The 20,172-nt window shown below is 39.0% G+C and overlaps 1 protein-coding gene across 3 annotated transcripts in view; it reads right to left on the reverse strand.

Moving 5' to 3' along the window:
* Positions 1 to 20,172, reverse strand: part of FSTL5 (follistatin like 5) — an 812,142-nt gene that overhangs the window by 424,722 nt on the left and 367,248 nt on the right. For all 3 annotated transcript variants that reach the window (XM_075544741.1, XM_075544740.1, XM_075544739.1), the window contains exon 4: positions 16,580 to 16,776. In XM_075544741.1, coding sequence (XP_075400856.1) covers positions 16,580 to 16,776 — 197 coding nt within the window. The remainder of the gene's footprint in view (positions 1 to 16,579; positions 16,777 to 20,172) is intronic.

Raw genomic sequence — 20,172 nt, forward strand, 5'->3', positions numbered from 1 at the left:
ATATTATTATATTCAATATTGTTAACTCTCCTTTTTTTGGCCTGGGTAAATGGCAATACCCTGGACAATAGAGAGAAACATTGCCTGTTCCTTTGTCATTTCCATAATTCCTTGTGGATCAGACCTGTTGCAATCCATAAAGTTTTCATTGACTGACTTTCCGAAATATTTTGCCAGTTCTTTAGTCCTACTCTTGTCTAGTCTGGAAGTACCACCTAAACTCATTCAGCATAATAACAGCACTCCAATCTCCAGATACTGACAGTAGTAGATATGTGATTCACTCTCCAGGAATCCAAACCAGGAAGGTAAGAATTCTATAAATAATTTCTAATAGTTTGTGTTAGTCTGGGTCGACTCGAGAAACAAATTCATATAGGCTCATTTGTGTGTAAGAACGAGTTTTATATAAAGAATAATCATATAAGGGTGGTCAGGGGAAAATGGCGACTAACACTCACCCATCTGGAGCTCCTGCTGCCAGACCAGAAATTTGGGAGGTAAGTTGGAGGAAACTAGGTGGTGGAGTCCTGAAATTAGAATTAGGATACTAGGGTCTCTCCTGAACCCCCTTTTATGTGTGATTTCCACTCACAAAAAGAACCAAAAATTCACTAAATCGATCTAGGTTTGGTGAGCTGGCCTCACGAGCTTCAGCTAAAAAGCTCCTCCTGCTCTTTTGCAGGGAGTAGCGATTTCTCCAGATGACACCCTAAAGGGGACACAATCCCAGACACGAGGATTACCCCACTCAGAGCTCTCTATCATGATAGCTGCCTTGTGCTCATAGCCTGGGGAGTTGGGGTGATGGGTAGTCATAGTATGGAGTAGAAAGAAAAAGAAGTTTTTTCCGAGGCAGACCGTGGTGTTGGAGAAAATAGGAGGATAGTCAGAGTTCAGGGGACAAATTTAGTTCCAATTGGCCGAGAAGGAAACAAGCCCCCTGAGAAGCTGGATCTCCCCCTCTGGGGAGAGCCCAGAGCCAGGGAGACAATTTAATTTAATTCTTTTCTAGCAGGTCAGGGGTGGGGGCGGAAATAATTTTTTTTTAATCCTATGATCTAGTAGGGCACCAGCTGTCTAGATAGGAAAATAAGTACAGCTTTCCTGTCAGTGATTCTACACACAGTTAGGGAGGTCCTGCCTGTCCTGGGTCCCTACACGGGGCTAAGGAAACACCCCTCCCGCCTCCCCTGCCCCTGCTGTAGTACTCCAGTTCTCATTACCAGGTCGAACTCCAGTGCTCATTAGCCTGACCCCATGCTGCTAGTGCAATCTCGCCTTTGAGAGTAATCCCACCTGCATCCGTGGAACCCTGCATCAAGCAGGCACACTATCCGGCTACCATGAAGCAGAGTTGGAACTCCTCCAGCCCAATGGACAGGTGATCAAGTCTCAGATATCTTCTTACTTGCCACTCAGTTTCTTCTTCCTTTACTCACTTACTCTTCTATCTCTCCCACCACAGTCAGTTTCAATGGGCTCAGGTGTGTTTTGTTTTGTTTCTCTCTTTCTTTCTTCTCTTTCCCTTTCTCCACTTCTCTCCCTCTCTTTCCTATCATATGCCTCTACTGACTTCCAGGCAACAACCCTCTGCCTATGGCAAGTCAACCCAAATAGCAGGGGGAACTTCAGCCTGCCCTCCATGGGAGTGCTGTGCACCACACAAGGCAGCTGTGACAGCCAGCTAAGCCGCACTACTTAGGGAACCTCCGTTGGAACTCTAAGGTGATCTCGTCAACTAGGGCAATTGTGCCCAGCACAACTGGGACTCTGCATTAAAAAGGCACACCAACTTGCCATCATGGGGCAGGGCTTAAACCCATCTAGACCTACATTCAGGCAATCAGGATAAGCTATCTCTTTACTCTTTATTTCCTCCTTCTCAATTTCTTCCCTCATTACCATTACAGTCGATCTTAGTGAGGACAGTTGAGTTTTTTTCTTCTTTCTCTTTCTTGTCTTTTTCTTTCTTTCTTCATTTCTTTGTTCTCTTCTCCTTTCTCTCTACTTTTATGATTCTCTCCTCTCCCTATCTTTCCTTCTACATGACACAGCTGATTTCCAGACCCCTATCCTCTACCTAAGGCAACTCCACTCACCCAGTGGAGAGAGCTACTGCCTGCTCCCTGCGACAGTGCTGCACACATCACGAGAGAGTAGTACACATGGCACAGCATGGGGTTTCGCTATCTCTCTCTCTATTTTTAAATTTTTAGCCTTTGCTTTCTTTTTTCCTGCTTTAAAATTTTCTTTCTTTTTGTCTTCTTTCACTTTTCTTTATTTCTCCTCTTCTTCTACCTCTTCTCTCTTTCCTGCCACAGTCGCAGCAGATTCAGTTTTCCTTTATTGTTGTTTCCTGTTTTTACTGTTTCCACTTTTGTTTTTTTGTGCATTCTTTTGTGAGTGGGTGTTAGTTTGCTTGATATTTTTTCTCCTGTCGTTTTATTCTCTTTTCTTACGTTTTCTTCTCTTTTCCCTTTATTTCCCTTCACAAGTCACCGCTTGCCTCCAGGCCACTCCCCCCTCCATCTAGGGAAATTCTGAAGGCCCAACTGGGGGAGCTCCCACCCACACTTGGTGGCATTACATGCATCTAGATAAATTATGCCAGTCCTCTTCCATACACGAAGCAGCAAGAAGTTAACTCCAGCCTAAATCCCGAGGCCCTACAAGTGACTGGGTGGGATTCCTGCCCACCACCAGTGAGACTCCACGCTGCTGAGGGTACATCCACCCAATCTACAATGCAATCTCTCAGACTAGGGTAATCACCCCGGCTCGCTATGGTGCTCTACACCAAGGAGGGAACACCCACATGCCTTCCTCAGCACTCTAGTTGCTGAGGAAAACACCACACAAGCTCTCCAAGCATCGTGAGGCTTACTTAGAGATCAGCAAATGAAGCAACACCCTCGTGGTCCCACAACTTGACCAGTGTCACATGAGAGGACTATCAAACTCACATTCCAAATAATGGAATACTGGCCAGCTAGGGTAAGAATGAAACCTCAGGAAGATACAGCGATAGCCTGACCCCTCAGTAGAGTTACCTCCAGGTAGTTCATAGAAGCATTCATACGGGTCCCCCAAGAGAGAGCCCGGTGTACTTACACTCTGGAAGATGATGGCTCCAGGCTCCTCTGAAACAACATGTAAATAGCAACCTAACATCCTCAATGAAAAAGCAGGAGGAAGAGAAGACAATGCCAGAAAAATTCATGAACTTAACGATGTGCATAGAAAAATCAGATAATGACCTACCACAGAAAGAAATTTTCAGAATGCTGCTTGGAGTCATACAGGATATGTGGGAAGCAATACAGAAAAAGGTTGAGATGATAGAGGAGATAAAGGCAATTCACCAAAGGACATACAACACTTAAGGGGTGAAATAACAAAATCCATTGTCAAATTGACAGATTTGACAACAGACTTGAGGAGATAGAGAATCGCATCAGTGACCTAGAGGATAACAAAGCAGACCTCAACAAACGGGAAAAGCAGTCAAATAAGACAATCATAGAAGCTGAGAAAACTTGAGAGCCATGTATGATGCTATGAAGAAGAGCAATACTAGAATAATTGGACTCCCAGAACAAGAAACAACAAAGAAGTCAACAGCAAAAAATAGTGAATTCTTGCAGGAAAACTTCCCCCGCTTAATACATGAAAATTAGGCAACCATTCCAGAGGCTGAAAGAACACCAGCCAGACGGAATCACAAGAAGAAGTTACCAAGATATATAATTGTAAAATTATCAAACTATGAGTAAAAGGAGAAGATCATAAAAGCAGCTCCAGAAAAAACAAATAGTCACGTATAAAGGTACCCCAACGAGAGTATGTTCAGACCTATCAGCAGACACGATGAAGAGGAGGAGAAAATGAAGTTACGCATTTTTAAAACTGAAGGAAAACACAAACCCAAGAATGCATTATCTGCCCAAATTATCTATTAAAACAGATGGAGAAGTAATTGTCCTCCCAGAGAAGGAAAAACTCAAAGAATACATATAAAGAAACCCAACCCTAATAAAGATCCTTGCCTATCCACTAAGGGCAGGACATCAACACTAATCGAGGGCAAATAACACAGAATGACTCCACCCATAGGGTGACAAAGAGAAAACAGCCACCAGGATAGCATTGGCTCAATAGTGGAAAGAAGGCAAAAATAAACCACACACATAATACAAGCGAGTAAGATAGGTAGGTAGGTTAATACTCAACACAAAAGGAACAAGATGACATCACAGAGTCCACAGATGGATGTAATAACACTGAATATCAAAGGGCTGAACTCAGGCATTAAAAGGCAGAGGTTGACAGACTGCCTCAGAAAATGTAACCCATCGAATTGCTGCCTACAGTAGACACACGCTTGCAGACAAAAACAGATTAAGAATTAAAGGCTAGAGAAAAATACACCAAGCAAATAGCAATGCACAAAACGCCAGGATAGCAATCTTAATATCTGACAACATTGATCTCAAGATACAGGCTATAATAAGAGACAAGGAGGGGCACTATATAATGCTCAAGGGAACAGTAGACCAATAACCAATGAGCATAATAAATACATAAGTACCCAATGAGAAACCCATGAAATTTGTAAACCAAATACTCCAAAAAGTGAAAAAACGAAATCACAGGCTAAACAATTATAGTGGGTGACTTTAATATACCACTCTCTGGAAAAGGTAGATTACTCGGAAAGAAATTCAACATGAAGGTCACAGCTTTACACAGCACACTTGAACGACTTGACTTGATAGATCTTTCCAGAGCTTTCCACCCAAAGGCAAAAAAAGCACATTCTTTTCAAGCCCCCATGGCACATAATTGAAAATAGACCACATGGTGGGACACAAGTCTAACCTGAGTAAATTCAAGCACATAGAGATTTATACAGATGTCTCTCTATGATCACTGTGCCATGAGGCTAGAAATAAACAAAAAAGATGGTAAAAAAAACAAGAGTAAACAATTGGAGAATAAACAATGCTCTATTGCAAAAGGAGTGGGTATTGACCCAGATCAGAGATGAAATTAGGAAGCTTCTAGAAACCAATAAGAATGAAAATACAATGTATCAAAACCTTTGGAATACAGTAAAGGCTTTGATCAGAGGATTGCAGATAGCAATACATGTACACATGAAGAAAGGAGAGAGACTCGTGGATGACATGCTGGCACAAAATTTACACCAATTAAAGCAGAATGAACAGGATAATTCAACTAATAGCAAGAGGATAGAAATAAAAATCAAAGCTGAGATACAGGAGAGGAAAATCAAGAAAACTATGGAGAAAATAATGCAACGAAAAGTTGGTTCTTTCAAAGAATAAACAGGATTGATAGACTGCTGGCAAACCTACCCAAAGGAAGGAAGGAACAAATGTTAATTGCAAGGATGAGGGTTGAAACAGGGGACATTACAATGGACCCTAATGAAATCAAAAGGATGATTACACAGTACTATGAAGGCCTATATTCTAAAGAATTCACCAACTTGGAAGACATGGACAAATATTTGGAAACACAATCCTTCCCTACACTATCTCAGATGGATGTCAAGCACCTCAACAGACTCCTAGCAATGAAAGAAATAGACAAGGATATTAAGGGATTACAAACCAAAAGCTTCCCATTGTCAGATGGCTTCACAGGAGAATTCTACCAAGCATTTAGGGGAAAATTGACCCCAATCCTACACGAACTTTTCCAGAACATAGTAAAATTCCCACTCTTTCTATGAAGCTTGTATAACTATGAAACCTAGAGCAGGTAAAGATCCCACAAGAATTGAGAACTACAGACCAATATCCCTAATGAACATCGATGCAAAATTCTTTTCAAAAAATTGGCTAATAGAATAAAAAAGGATATAAAATATTTCACTGTCACCAAGTGGGATACATACCAGGATGCAGGGATAGTTAAACATATGAAAAACAATCAGTATTATTTGCCATGTTGGCAGGAAAATGATAAGAACCACATGATAATATCAATAGATGTGGAAAAAGCATTTGATAACATCCAACACACATTCCTGTTTATGACACTCAAGAAGTTAGGAATAGAAAGGATATAAGATCAACAAACTGAAGTCTATCGGTATGCTATACACATCTTACAAGATCACAGAAGAGGCAATTAAAAAGGTTGTATCCTTTATAATAGCCAAGCACAAATTTAAATATCAAGGGATTTAGCTGAATAAAAAAATGAAAGAATTGTATGAGGAAAATTATACAACACTACTATAAGAAACCAAGCATGACCTCAACAAATGGAAGAATCTCTCATGCTCATGGATTGGCAGATTCAATATAGTAAAGATATCAATTCTCCCTAAGGCACTGCATAAGTTCAATGCTAACCTGATACAAATGCCACCATCCTTCTTTAAACAATTGGAAAAACTGATAACCAACTTAAAAAGGAGGGGGAAGAAGCCCAGAATTAGCAGAGAACTCCTCAAAGAGAAGGACAAAGTGGGAGGGCTTGCTCTATTTGACTTTAACACATATTATACAGCAAGAGTAGTTAAAACAGTGTGATACTGGTATAGACAGATACTCAGGCCAATAGAAAGGAACCCAAAACCCAGAAACATAAACATCAGCATATAGGCAACTGAATTTGATAATGGCCAAAAAATATCAAATAAAAAGCAAATATTCTTTTCAATAAATGGTTTTAGAAAAAATGGATATCTACCTACAGAACAATGAAGCAAGATCCTTACCTCACTCCATGCACAAGAATAAAATCCAGGTGGATCACAGACCTTGAAATAAAACCCCAAACAATTAGGGCCATTAATGGGGGAATTGGGACAAATCTGAGAATCTTGGCACAGGGATTACATAGGCTACTAGAAATAGGGAAGGATACAAATACAGGAGAGTCACAAATAGACAAGTGGGATATACTGAAGATAAAACACCTGTGTACATCAAAAGAATTCACCAAGAGAGTAATAAGAGAGAGTCTACCGACTGGGAAAACAATTTTAGCAATGACATATCAGACAAACGCCTTATTACTAAAATCTTATTGAAATTTTTGCAAGTTTACAATAAGAGAACAACTAATTGCCCACTGAGGAGGTGGGCAAAGGACCTGAGCAGAAGTTTCACAGAATCTGAAATCCGAATGGCCAATAAACATATGAGAAAATGTTTCCGATCATTAGCCATAAGAGAAATGCAAATCAAAATAACTATGAGATACCACCTAACACCCTCAAAGATAACCCAATTCAAAAAATCAGAAAGCAACAAGTGATGGAGGGGCTGTGGTGAGGTAGGAACTCTCATCCACTGTTGGTGGACCTGTAGGTATGTCTAGCCACTTTGGAAATCGATTTGGTGATTTCTCAAATAGATGGAAATTAAGTGACCATATGACCCAGAAACCCCCCTACTGGGCATATACCCAGAAGAGGCAAGAAACAAACCATGGCCAGACATCTGTGCTCCAATGTTTATTGTGGCACAGTTCCCAATCGCAAGGAGTTGGAAACAACCCAAATTCCCATCAACAGACAAATTGATAAAAAAACTGGTACATACATACAATGGATTACTATGCAGTGCGAAAAAGCAGTGATGAACACATGAAGCATATTGCCGCATGGAAAGAACTAGAGGAAATTATGCTGTGAAGTAAGCCAAGGACAAGAGGACAAAAGGACAAGTATAACATGAATCTGCTGAGGTAAGCTTATAGAGTGATAGAGTGAGTGAGAGAGAGAGAGAGAGAGAGAGAGAGAGAGAGAGAGAGAGAGAGAGAGAGAAGAAAGGGAAGTGCAAGAGGGGCACAGGGAAAAAGCTACTGTATACAAACACTCCAGGCGTGAGTTCCAGGTAGTATGGCAGGGGCCAGATCAAATCCAGGGGTACATATGGTAGCCAACTATAATGGGATGGAGGGAGGAAAGAGGAAAGAAAAGAAAGATGTGTGATGGGGGAATAGGGCACTGATCCACCCAAGGGGAGGGTATTGTATGTGTCTCCACAGGGAAAGAGGGACCAGATATAAAACCAGTGCCAGACGAATGCAGTGTGCCGGCAAGGAGTGGGGAGTCAGTGCCAGGACCTGAGGGCTCGGCCCCCATACCATCTACGTGGACAACTGACCCGCCCCCCAAAAGAATTTACTTGAGAGGACTGCACTGCAGCTACAGCTAGGGGAGAGGGGCATGTTTGATCAGAGCAAATGGCAGCAAAGAAGGGGGAGGAAGAGAGAGTGGAGCGCATCTTATCCCTCAGGCCTGGAGGACGATATCCCCACTCTGAACAGCCATTGGACAGAGTGGACAATATGATTGATCCAACTACGAGACACGCCATCCCTTGATGGCCCAGGGCCTTAAGGGGGACAACACTGGAGACTCAGGGTCAGAACTGGCCCAGACTGACACTGTGACACCAAGGCAAATCACTAAAAGCATGCGGTAGAAGAACCGTGGGAGCAGAGCAGGGAGTCCCTGAGGGAGTACAAAGGACAGACTCTGGGGCCAAAGCCTGGTACCCCATTGGACCTGACTGAAGCACACGCCTAGAGATAAAAAAATCAGACCTTGATCAATTATAGGTTTTTCTTTCTTTTTAAATTTTGTGTCTTTTAATTAATTTATTCTTCTATGGGTAATTGGTTTCCTTTTTTGTTGTCATCACGGTGTTCTCACTCATCGCCTATCTTGATATGACTTGATTATGGTGCATATTATTATCTCTACAGATCTATCTAGGTAAGATAGCCTGGATGAATAGTCTGGAGGAGAAAACAACGGGACCAATGGTTCTGGGGGGACATGGGAGAGGGGGAGTAGGGGGTAAGGAGGTGGTGCTAATCAACCCAGGGGCAGGTGAGCAATAAGTAATCCAAAATCAGTAGCAAGGAGGGTATGAGAGGCCTGGTAGGGATTCAGCAAGGGCAAGGTAACCGAGAGAAATTACTGAAACCCACATGAAGGCTGCGCATGATAGTGGGACAAAAGGAAAATAAAAGGAAATAAAGGAAAGAACTAGGTGACAAAGAGTATTTATAGAGGTCTAAAACCTGGAATGTACATATGTAAATATATTTATATGAGTGTGGGGAAACAGATCCATGTGCATATATTTATAGGTTTAGTATTAAGGCAGCAGATGGACATTGGGCCTCCACTAAAGCACTTACTCAATGCAAGAACACATTGTTCTATTGAATTGGCATTCCAGGATTCACACCTTCCCAACACGAGTACTGAAGAAAAATGTGTGCATAAGCAAATGTGGTGAAGAAAGCTGACGGTGCCCGGCTATCAAAAGAAATAGCGTCTGGGGTCTTAAAGGCTCGAAGATAAACAAGCAGCCATCTAGCTGAGATGCATCAAAGCACATGGAAGAAACACACCAGCCTGTCTGACCACAAGCTATAGAAGGGACCAGTTATCAGACATCAAGGAACTAAAAATCATATCAATGGGTGCCCACCCCCTGATAAGATCAATGAAGACAAACGTGTGCATAAGCAAATGTGGTGAAGAAAGCTGATGGTGCCCGGCTATCAAGAGATATAGCGTCTGGGGTCTTAAAGGCTCGAGATAAGCAAGTGGCTATTTAGTTCAGAAGAAACAAAGCCCACATGGAAGAAACATATCAGCCTGTGTGACCATGATTTGTCTAAGAGATAAGGTATCAAGCATCAAGGAACAAAAAATCATATCACTCTAAATGTGGGTGAGTGTAGAGTGGAGACTCAAAGCCCAATGGTAGCCAACCAGACATGCCCTTACTGAAGGGTTTTGGGGAGGAGATGAGCCAGTCAGGGTTCAAGGTAGCAACGTTGAAAAATATAATTTTCCTCTAGTTCTTAAATACTTCCTGTCCCCCCACCCCCCACTCTCATGATCCCGATTCTTTCTTACAAATCTGGCTAGACCAGAGGATGTACATAGGTACAGATAGCAACCGGAAACACAGGGAATTCAGGACAGAAGACTCCTTCAGGAGCAGTGGTGAGAGTGGTGATGCCTGGAGGGTGGAGAGAATGTGGAGTAGAAAGGGGGAACTGATTACAAGAATCTATGTATAGCCTCCTAACTGGGGGATGGACAGCAGAGTAGAAAGCAGGGGGAGACGTCGAACAGTGTAACATATGACAAAATAATAATAATTTATGAATGATGAAGGGTTCATGAGGTAGGGGGAGTGAGGAGGGAGGGGGAAAACGAGCAGCAGATATTAAGGGCTCAAGTAGAAGGCAAATGTTTTGAGTATGAGGATGGCAACAAATGTACATATGTTCTTGACACAATGGGTGTATTTATGGATTGTGATAAGAATTTTATGAGCCCTCAATAAAATGGTTTAAAAAATGTAAGAGCCCCCAATATAATGATCTTTTTTAAAAAGAGAGCGATAAAGGTTATCATTTAGGGCTTAGTCAATTTATGGTTACTCAGTTTCTTTGCTAGTTGGCATGTACTTTTGCTCCTTTAAAGCATATAAATGTTTTTTGATATGACATTTTATTTTTACTTAATTTCACTCTTCCAAATCTTCCAATGTCAATGACCTTATTATTCTATCAGTGTTCTAAAATAAATTCTATCAACTTTATAAGCTGTTGTTCTTTTGAAAATGTCAGAGTTACATAAGGCAATACATTTGAATTTAATTTCAATTAAAGGAATGCTTGAAACTACAAGATTAACAGAACAGTCATAAGAAGGAGCTTTAATAAGCTTATGGGAAGACTCCATTATATTTTCCACAAACTTTCCACTTTTCCACAAACTTCTTTAAGTCTCCTTTTTTAGACCTTGTGAAGGGAGGGAGAACGTGGTGAAGTGCTGCATTAATTGAGATCGACTTCTATAACCTGGTTGTTATCTCAGTAAATATGTTCTTGTGATGACAAGTTGTTAACTGCGATACACTGAAGCTCCTTTCCTCTCTATCTCCTGTTTTTCCTTAGGCCTTCTTCCACACAACTAGGCAAGCCTCTATGTTTGAATTTACTTAAAAATCTGCAAGAAAAACTCCAGAATATATCTTCATTATATGGAGCTATCATAAACTGTGTATAACCAGCTTTCGTGGTACCTTTATAAAAGCTCAAATCCAAAATTTTACTTTTTTTTTTTAAGTTTGGACTGGCAACATGTTAGCATTATACAGCTTCCCCCACAGTCCAAAAGTAGAGTGTTCCTATGAAACCTTTCATAAGAAACAAAATGGCTTAAAGTATAGAAGCAATCACAAAGAACTTCTATGTTAAATGGTTCTCAGCATCCACATAGCCAAACAAAACACCTATCATATCATGCCAAATAAAACTTAAAATATAGTATCCGCAGACACTTGTGAATGCTATGATGCTTGAGGATAAATGCTGCCTGTGGATTCCAGGGAAGACATTTTTCAATGCTATCCTCATAGCCTTTTTAATAACTCACTGTAAAACTATTGCTAGATATAAGTTTTACCTCAGAATAATGAGTAACAAAAGTATAAAGTATAAAAATATAAGTGATTTTCCATTCTGACTTATTTTTGTTAGTGAAACATGTAGGTGTTTTGTAACAGTGCCATAAAATGAACTTTTGAAAAGTGAGAAATAGTTATGGTCAATATTTCACAGGCATATCCCTTACTTAGAAACTATAACTATTATAGCTTAAAAACTATGAAGGGACTTTATTATGAGTCTTTCTCTTTTCTATCATTAGGTTGTGTGTCAAATTTTTCATTAAATTACAAGATATGTTCAAGTTCATGACTAAAATCACATTTATTATTTAGTCTTATAATACTTCATAAATGTTGTTCTTTTTAGATGCCTCTGTGTTGGTACTGACTCATAGGGGACCTATGTAGCATCAAAGCACTGCTGACTGTATGTTTTGCTTTTAATTTTAAAAAATGCTGGCTTAAATATTTTTTGGCTTTCTGCAAAGTTAGATAATTAGGCTTTAAACAAAACAAAACAAAACATCAAACGAAGAAGACAAATTCTGTGGTTGGCCTTATGCGTCCTCCAGTCTGTGTTGACTCCTTGCAGTCCCAAGAAAAACAGAAGTAAACATCCCCCCTATGCTGGGCCATTTTCACAATTGTTGTTAGGTTTACACCCTTTGTGGCAGGTGCTGTATCAAACCATCTTGTCAAAGCTCATCATCTTTTCCACTGTCCCTCTATTTTACATAGCATGAGGTTCTTTTCCAGACACTGGTCTTTCTTGATAGCATGCCCAAAGTACGTGAAATTAAATCATCACATGCTTTCTTCTAAGGAGCATTCTGGCTCTATTTTTCCCAAGACAGATTTGTCTCTTTGTTTGGCAGTCCATGGTGCTTCATGCCTAATTTTCACATGCATATGAGGCAATTGGAAGCACCATGGCTTGGGTCAGGCTACCTTAGCAAATGCTTTTTCACATGTTAAAGAGGAATTGTGCAAAAATATTTATCAAATGCAATGCCCAATGCAATGTGATCTTTTGTCTGATGCTTCAATGAGGATTGAATGTGCATCCAATGAAGACTAAATCCTTAAGAATTCAATGTTTTTCGATATACCATGATGTTACCTTTTGGCTCAGTTGTGAGGGTACTTGTTTTCTTTATATTGAGTTTTAATATACTGAAGGTTACAATTCTTGATCTTCATCAGCAAGTCTTTCAAGTCCTCCTCACATTCAGCCGATGTGTTATCTGCATACACATCTTTAATAAACCTTCCTCCAATCTTGATACCACATTATTCATATAATTCAGCTTTTCTGATTTTCTCAGCATACAAATTATGGTGAGAAGATACAACCCTGACATAAATCTTTCCTGAATTTAAACCATGCAGTATTCCTTTGTTCTGTTCAAAAACAGCTTCTTAATTCAAGAAGTTTTCACATGAACAAAGTGCTCTGGAATTCCCATTCTTCTCAGGTTATTCACAGTTTGTCATGGTCCACAGAGTCCAATGCCTTTGAAAAACAATGGGAGCAGTAAACATCTTTCTGGTATTCCCTAATTTCAGCTAAAATGCATCTGATATCAACAATGATATTCCTTGTTCCAGGTTCTTTCTGAGTCTGGTATGAATTATTAGCAACTCACTATTAACGTATTGCTTCAAATGTTTTTTCCCCCCCACCTTATTTATTTATTTATTTAATCATTTTTTTAGGGGCTCATACAACTCTTATCACAATCCGTACATACATCAGTTGTGTAAAGCATATTTGTACATTCATTGACCTCATCAGTCTCAAAACATTTGCTTTCCACTAAAGCCCCTGGCATCAGGTCCTTGTTTTTCCCCTCCCTCTCTGCGCCCCCCTCTCTCATGAGCCCTTGATAATTTATAAATTATTATTTTGTTATATCTTGCCCCGTCCGACGTCTCCCTTCACCCACTTTTCTGTATGCTTGCATATGACATCAGTGAATTTGATCTACAATGAGTGCATTTGTTGGGCCACGTTTATTTGTAGTGGGTACAAATATGGATCTCGTCCAGGGAGTTGACCAAGTAGCTATCTTCCATATTTTTGGACATAGATGAACGAGCGCTTTCAGTGCTTTATTTGCTTGCTGAAACACTTCAATTGCTATTCTATCGATTCCTGGAGTCTTCTTTTTGGCTGATGCTTTCAGTGCAGGCTGGGCTTCGTCTTTCCATTGGTTCTTGTTTCTACACTGCCTCTGGAAATGGTTGAATGGCCACTTGTTCTTGGTGTGGTGGCTCTCCCGCCCCACCCCCATCTTCCTTTGATGCTTCCTCCAACTTTCAATATCTTGCTCATAGAAATGTTCAATATTGCAACTCAAGGCTTGGTGTTTTTCTTCATTATCTCAGTGTCTTCTTCTTTAGCTTTTTAAATCCAAGCCTTTGGCACTTTATTATAGATTTTAAATTTTAACTGAATTCCTTTGTAATTTTGTGTTCAGTTCCTTTCCTACATTATCCCATCCATTTGCCACATCGACCACATGAGTAAGAGCAATTTTCAAAGTTTCTTCTGATATCCACTCTGAAATTTTCTTCCGTTCCTATCTTTGAATGATCATTTTGATTCTTCATGTGTGATGTTCTTGATATTATTCTAGAGCTTATTGAGATGATTGTCCAATGGATCAAGTCTGTTCTAGAGATGTTTCTGAAATGCAGATAGGCTACACTCATGGTTGTATTTTGACATTTTTAAATTTAAATCCCCATCATTAGTATTGCATCTTGATAGCATATTTGATCACTTTCAGGTTGAAGATTTTGGTAAAATTCTTCAATTTCTTCATTACTAGTTTTAGTGGTTTGTGTTGTATAAGTCTGAATTGGAGTGATTGGATACCCTTGAATAAAGATAGATATTGTCCACTCCTATCACAGGTAGATAATATCTAGTACTTCAATATAGATGTTAAAAATTACCTTTTTAACTACAAAGGCATTGTCATTGGTCCCAGATAGTATGGCCAACCCTACTTTGAGGAGGCAGCTCTTCTTCGGTCATACTTTGAGTGACTTCTGACCTGAAGAGCTCTCTTCCGGCACTATATCTGCTAATGTTTTGCCCATGAAATTTTCAGTATGTGAAATTTCCATACCAGCTTCTAATTTTGCTACCAGTTTTACCACCAGTGCTACCAGCTTTATTGAATTGAATTATGATTCATTATTTTCCTAGTCACTCAAGGTCTACTATCTTTTTGCACAATTGTGTACTTCTTGGATACATTTTTGGAGAAATCATATGTCATTTATTTTCTGGGGGAAAGGCCAGCCCCCACAACTAATCATGGGTTCAATAATCACAACTGTATGATGATAATAAGTAAAGATTATAGTAAAGTCATAGAGAATATGAGAGATAAAAGAGAGATTGAAATCATGGAGTCAGGCACATTTCATGGTAGCATGCTCACCTCAGCTACTCTTAGTGGTACAGGACAGGAGAGAGGGCAGGAGACAGAGTGATTTATTGCTAACCAAGTCTTATATCTCTTTTGGGGTGTGCATGCCTCCTAAGTACAGGTAAAGACATACATCACAGGGAGGGGTTGTACCATAGGCAATACAAGCAATAGGAGGGGGATATACAATAGGCATAAGTGTAACAGGATGGGGATGAACTAGGGGTGTACACATGATTGGGAGGGGTGGAACTAGAGGTATACATGTGGCAAGAAGGGCGGACCCTAGATTCATGATGGTGGCCTAACCTTGGTCACCCTTGAGTGGGCTTGACCTCCCTGGACACTCCTTCAAGGAAACAATTTACTACTGTCCTTATCAGAATGGAGTGGGCCCTACTTATTTGGGATAAACAGTGGTGTCTGCTTGCTCTAGATGGCTGGTAATCCTTGGAGAATAACCTCTGACCTACTTCTATTAACCTCCAAGTGTACAGTCATTCACCATGTGTAGCAAGCACCTAGGTTTGGCATATATTTGGGGGAGACAACTTGAAGAAATCTTTCTGTTGCCCACACTATTTTATGCTCATTATTGGGCAAAATTAGGTATCCTGGCAACTTATTGAGTTATGTCCTGAGCTGCTAATCAGAAAGTCAGTGATTGAAACCCACCAGCCACTCCATGGAAAAAAGATAAGGTGGTATGTACCTATAAGATGCACAGTCTAGGGAACTGGGGCAGTTCTATTCTGTCCCATCGGGGCATTATGATTGAGCATTAGGTCAATGACAGCTGGCTACTGAGCAATACTGGGAGTCATAGTGGTGTTATCATGTAAGCTTTTGATTCACCCTGCAAACGTCCACAGCTCTAAACCAAACACACCAGTTGCTCCTTTGGAGAAAGAAGAGGCTACAGCCTCAGAAACCCTGTACCGGGTCACTGCAAATTAGCAATGACTTGATGGCAGTGGGTTTCCTGTGGGGTTTTTTTTTTTTTTACTGTGCACAAACACTTCGGATTCTAAATTGAGGTATTAAAATATCCCCCAAGCAAGTATGTCTGTGACAACTTGGTTCTCACAAAACAGAACTTTATAAAAGGCTAGCATTTAGTTAAATTACATGATATAATTACACAATTCTTTATTTTTAAAGAAAACATCATATCCAGATCATTTTCAAAGAAATGACACACAATATTAACTCAATATTAAGAGTAGATAGAATATATTTCAATAATCTTTGATTATTTAAATAGCAGCTGTCAGTAATTCAGAATGTTTTTAAATCATTTCTTTCAATGTGCTCTACTCATGCTGAATTGCTTTTCGGCAGTAATCTTAAATACTGGAAAAGCCAGCTTTTATTGACTTCTCGAAAATTAAATGTTGCATAAACTTCATAATATACTTGCAGAGGTTTGGGAACTTTTTAAAAACCAAGGGAAAGTAATTCCCTTAGGCATGTCAGCGTATGTGAAATGTAGAACATTCTTTTTCAACTGTAATGCCAAGTGCATGTTGCTGAAGGTTAATAGAACTTGTTAACTATGCTCTTAAAAGTGTTATTTCTATGCCTTTAAATAATGTTTAAGAATATATCATGAATGCAGCAGGAAAGCACCCATTTGATAGTCAATTTAAAAATTAATCCTACCTGAGTTAGTTCATTAATATTGACAAGTCCATTGCTGTCAGCATCAAAACGTTTGAACATCTGATCCACCAACGTTTTCTGCTGAGATATGTCATCACCAGTAGGATTTTCATTTTCTTGTGTTACGTATTTCTGATTTTGCAAACCTAAAAGCATGTTTTTCATCTTGTTATACTCAGTTGTCTTGCAATTGTCTCCTGTAAGAAACAAAACCAAAGGTATTCTTAAACTCAATTATTAAAAACAAATAATATATTTTAACAAGATATAGTATATAATATATGTTATTTCATATCATTTCATATAGTATATATATGATATAGTACATACACATATATTATTATGTGTGTGTATATAACATGTATTCCACATTATATTATATTTTATATACTATGCATATTAGCACATAAATATATAGTCCTTATGTAGTATTCATTATATACTTATACAGAACTTGTGACTTTGTACTTCCTTTTCATACTCTAGAAGTTGTAGAAAGTAAAGGGAATGGACTGTTTTCAGAATAACATTGAAATTTTTGATTTGTATCAAATCCAATAGCAGTATATTTACTGTGTGCTTTCTGTATAAGCCAAAGGCACTGGTACTGTAAAGGATTTAAGGAAAACTCAGTGCAAACTGGCCCCGGTGTTTAAATATATTATCTTAGTTCTTATCCTCACAACACATCCCTATATTGATAGTTTTAGCGGTGCAGAAAATGAGGTGCAGTGAAATAAAATGAATTGCCCAAGGCAATGTGTTAGAGTGCACTAAATTTTGCACTTAAGCTTGTACATATCTCACTCCAATATAGTATATTACACTTTTACATTCAAAGGTGGTTGAAACAGTTTTGAGAAAAAGGATGCAGCTTTTTTTGTTTGAACATTTAGATTTTTCTTTTCTTAATTCATTGTGAATTCTGAACTTTCTTATGCATATAAGCTTACCCTTCAGCTACCTGGCGTACTGTTCTAATGTTCATTTAGCTCTCTATTTAGAGCACTCTTGGATATAACATGATTTATATTTCATTACTAAATATAATTTTCATTACTAAATTTCATTTTGCAACTCTAATCTCCAAACTAAAGTCAAACTACATGGAGGAACAGAGCAGTATAGATTTAGTATATCCCCCATACTAATCATAGTTAGTAGAAATAATTATTCAACTTAATTTCTCAAAAATAGCTATAATTACTTTGATACTTTCCATAATTCTTCCAATAAGGTATTTTACTTATAAAGGATCCATGTTGCTACCTTTAATAAATGAATTGATTCTAACGTATCTTGTGAATGCCAAATATGATATGATGCATTTTAGAACTATGGTGAAAATGTAAATTGCACATCAAACAGTAGTCATATCAAGTGTTATTTTACTACAATATAGTTTTAAGGGAAAAAAGGGCTAAACTTTTAAGTATGTTCAATTTTGATAATTTGGCTTTGGCGGCATCTACGATTTTCAAGACACCGGGGGCTGAAAAACATTGTTTGAAGTCTCATTCTCTTTCAAGATAGAATAGGAGACAATTGCTTTCAGAGAAATGAGAGAGAATATTGTTCAAAGGCAGTGCAGATACTTCTGTTGCTCAGCAGTGTTAGTGTTTAGCAATCCCATGAAGAAGTCCTTCTTCGTATCAAAAGGTAAACTCTGTGCTCCAGTTTAAGACAATTTGCATTATTCTGTTCTTGGGAAAGAATCATAATGTGTTTTCATAATAGCAAAGAACTCCGTGACAAAAAAAGTAGTCACACTGAAAGCCAAAGCTAGCAATTGTCTGCAAAACCGCACGAAATGGGTCTTCTAATACGTAAGTGTGTGTGTTCATGTGTGCATGCATGCAAACATCAGACGAGAGAAACATGCTTGATGAAAGGATTGAAAAATGATGATGAGTGACACCGATAGTCTTTCTTGTGCCTTTGTCGCATGCCTTCTGTCTATATCTCTACTTATTTCTGGCCACAGCCAAGGGTGCTGACTGAGACTGCATGCAGTGGAAGGGATGAGAAAATCAATTACACGCATATGGGGAGCAAGACTTAAAAGGCCCCAACCTTTTAGCTAGTATTTAAAATCTGGAGGATAGAATATTTGGTTATTTCACTATAATTTTGTTCCAATTAAGTAGTGTAATGATTATTGTTTCCAAATTCTTTCCATGTCCAGATATTTGCTTACTTTCTGGCAATTCAAAGAGAATAACAAGGCAATAAAACAACCATTGCTGGTCAGGCATTCACATTTGGAGGTGATGGGCACTGAACAGCTATATAATGATTTAAAGATTTATAACATTGAGAATTCGCATACACAGTCTGCCATTGATGTTTTAGTAATAAATTAGTGCAAGTGTGATTAATAACATCTCCCAAACCAAACTCGCTGCTGACTCATTGTGAAGCCCCGGGAGTTTCCGAGGCTGCAATTGTTTATGGGAGTAGAATGCTCAGTGTCCCCCTACAGAGAATCTGGTTGTTTCAAACTGCTGACCATGCAGACATCAGTCCAATGCATAAGCACTACACCACCAGGGCTTATTGATAATAGATTACATTAAATGAGGGCTTACTATATGCCAGGAGGGCTGCATGTGTTTGATAGATTGAACTAAGTTCCTTTAAAATATGTATTGGAATCTTACCGCTGTGGATGTAAGGTATTGCATTATAAAGTAATAGAATCATCTTTCATAATCTAATCTAATCTACTCTAATAAATTGATCAGTTGAGGTCAGGCCAGGATAGAGTAAATGCTAGGCCTAATTTCTTCTGAGTTGCACCCTAAAGCAACATCAAACAAAGAAAAACAAAAAAGAAACACAGGGAGAAGCCAGGAGCTTTGACTTTTTTCTACAAGTCAAGGAATGGAGGAATGCCTAGCCAACTAAAAAGAAGGATCAACGTAGCTAAGACCACAGACTCTGTAACTGTTAGAAATAAAGTTCTCCTCGAAGTTACCCACTTGCACTTGTTAGAGTAGCACTAGATAACTAAGAGAAGGTCCTTTTTTCCCCTTACAACAATTCAAAAAATAATGTCAGCCTTTTTACAGATAAAGAGCTGAAACACCTAGAGGTAAAATATTCTATCCATGTCTCAACTAAAAAGCAGAAGGATTTCTACACGCAGGCTCTCTCTTCATCCGCTATACATGACTTAATATTTGTAAATGTGAAATGTTCACTATCTTATGAATAAGTATCATAGGAGGTAATGCAGCTATCATGGTTACTAATGAAGTGTATGCATTTGGAAATTACCCATAGCTAACCAAGTATTTGCAGACTTATCCAAGCTCAGATTCAGGCTGGGAAATTAAGGCGTTTATTTATTCAGTTACTTTTGGGAACATTCTCTTTCTCTAAACTTAAATTGACAAGATGCACTAGACTGGATAGGAAATGTTGTCATGGATACATTTCCTGCTCAGAAACCAGTACTTCATTGTCTCAACTCTGCTGTCTCAGTTGTTAATTCCAAGAATATTTTATTGGTGAACAAGACCAATGCAGTCCTTATTTGGTAGTGAGTGGACCATATCCCTTCCTGTGGACGGAGTGCCACAGGGGGCATG

This window comes from Tenrec ecaudatus, chromosome 3 (assembly GCF_050624435.1).
Source record: "Tenrec ecaudatus isolate mTenEca1 chromosome 3, mTenEca1.hap1, whole genome shotgun sequence".
Classification (NCBI taxonomy): domain Eukaryota; kingdom Metazoa; phylum Chordata; class Mammalia; order Afrosoricida; family Tenrecidae; genus Tenrec; species Tenrec ecaudatus.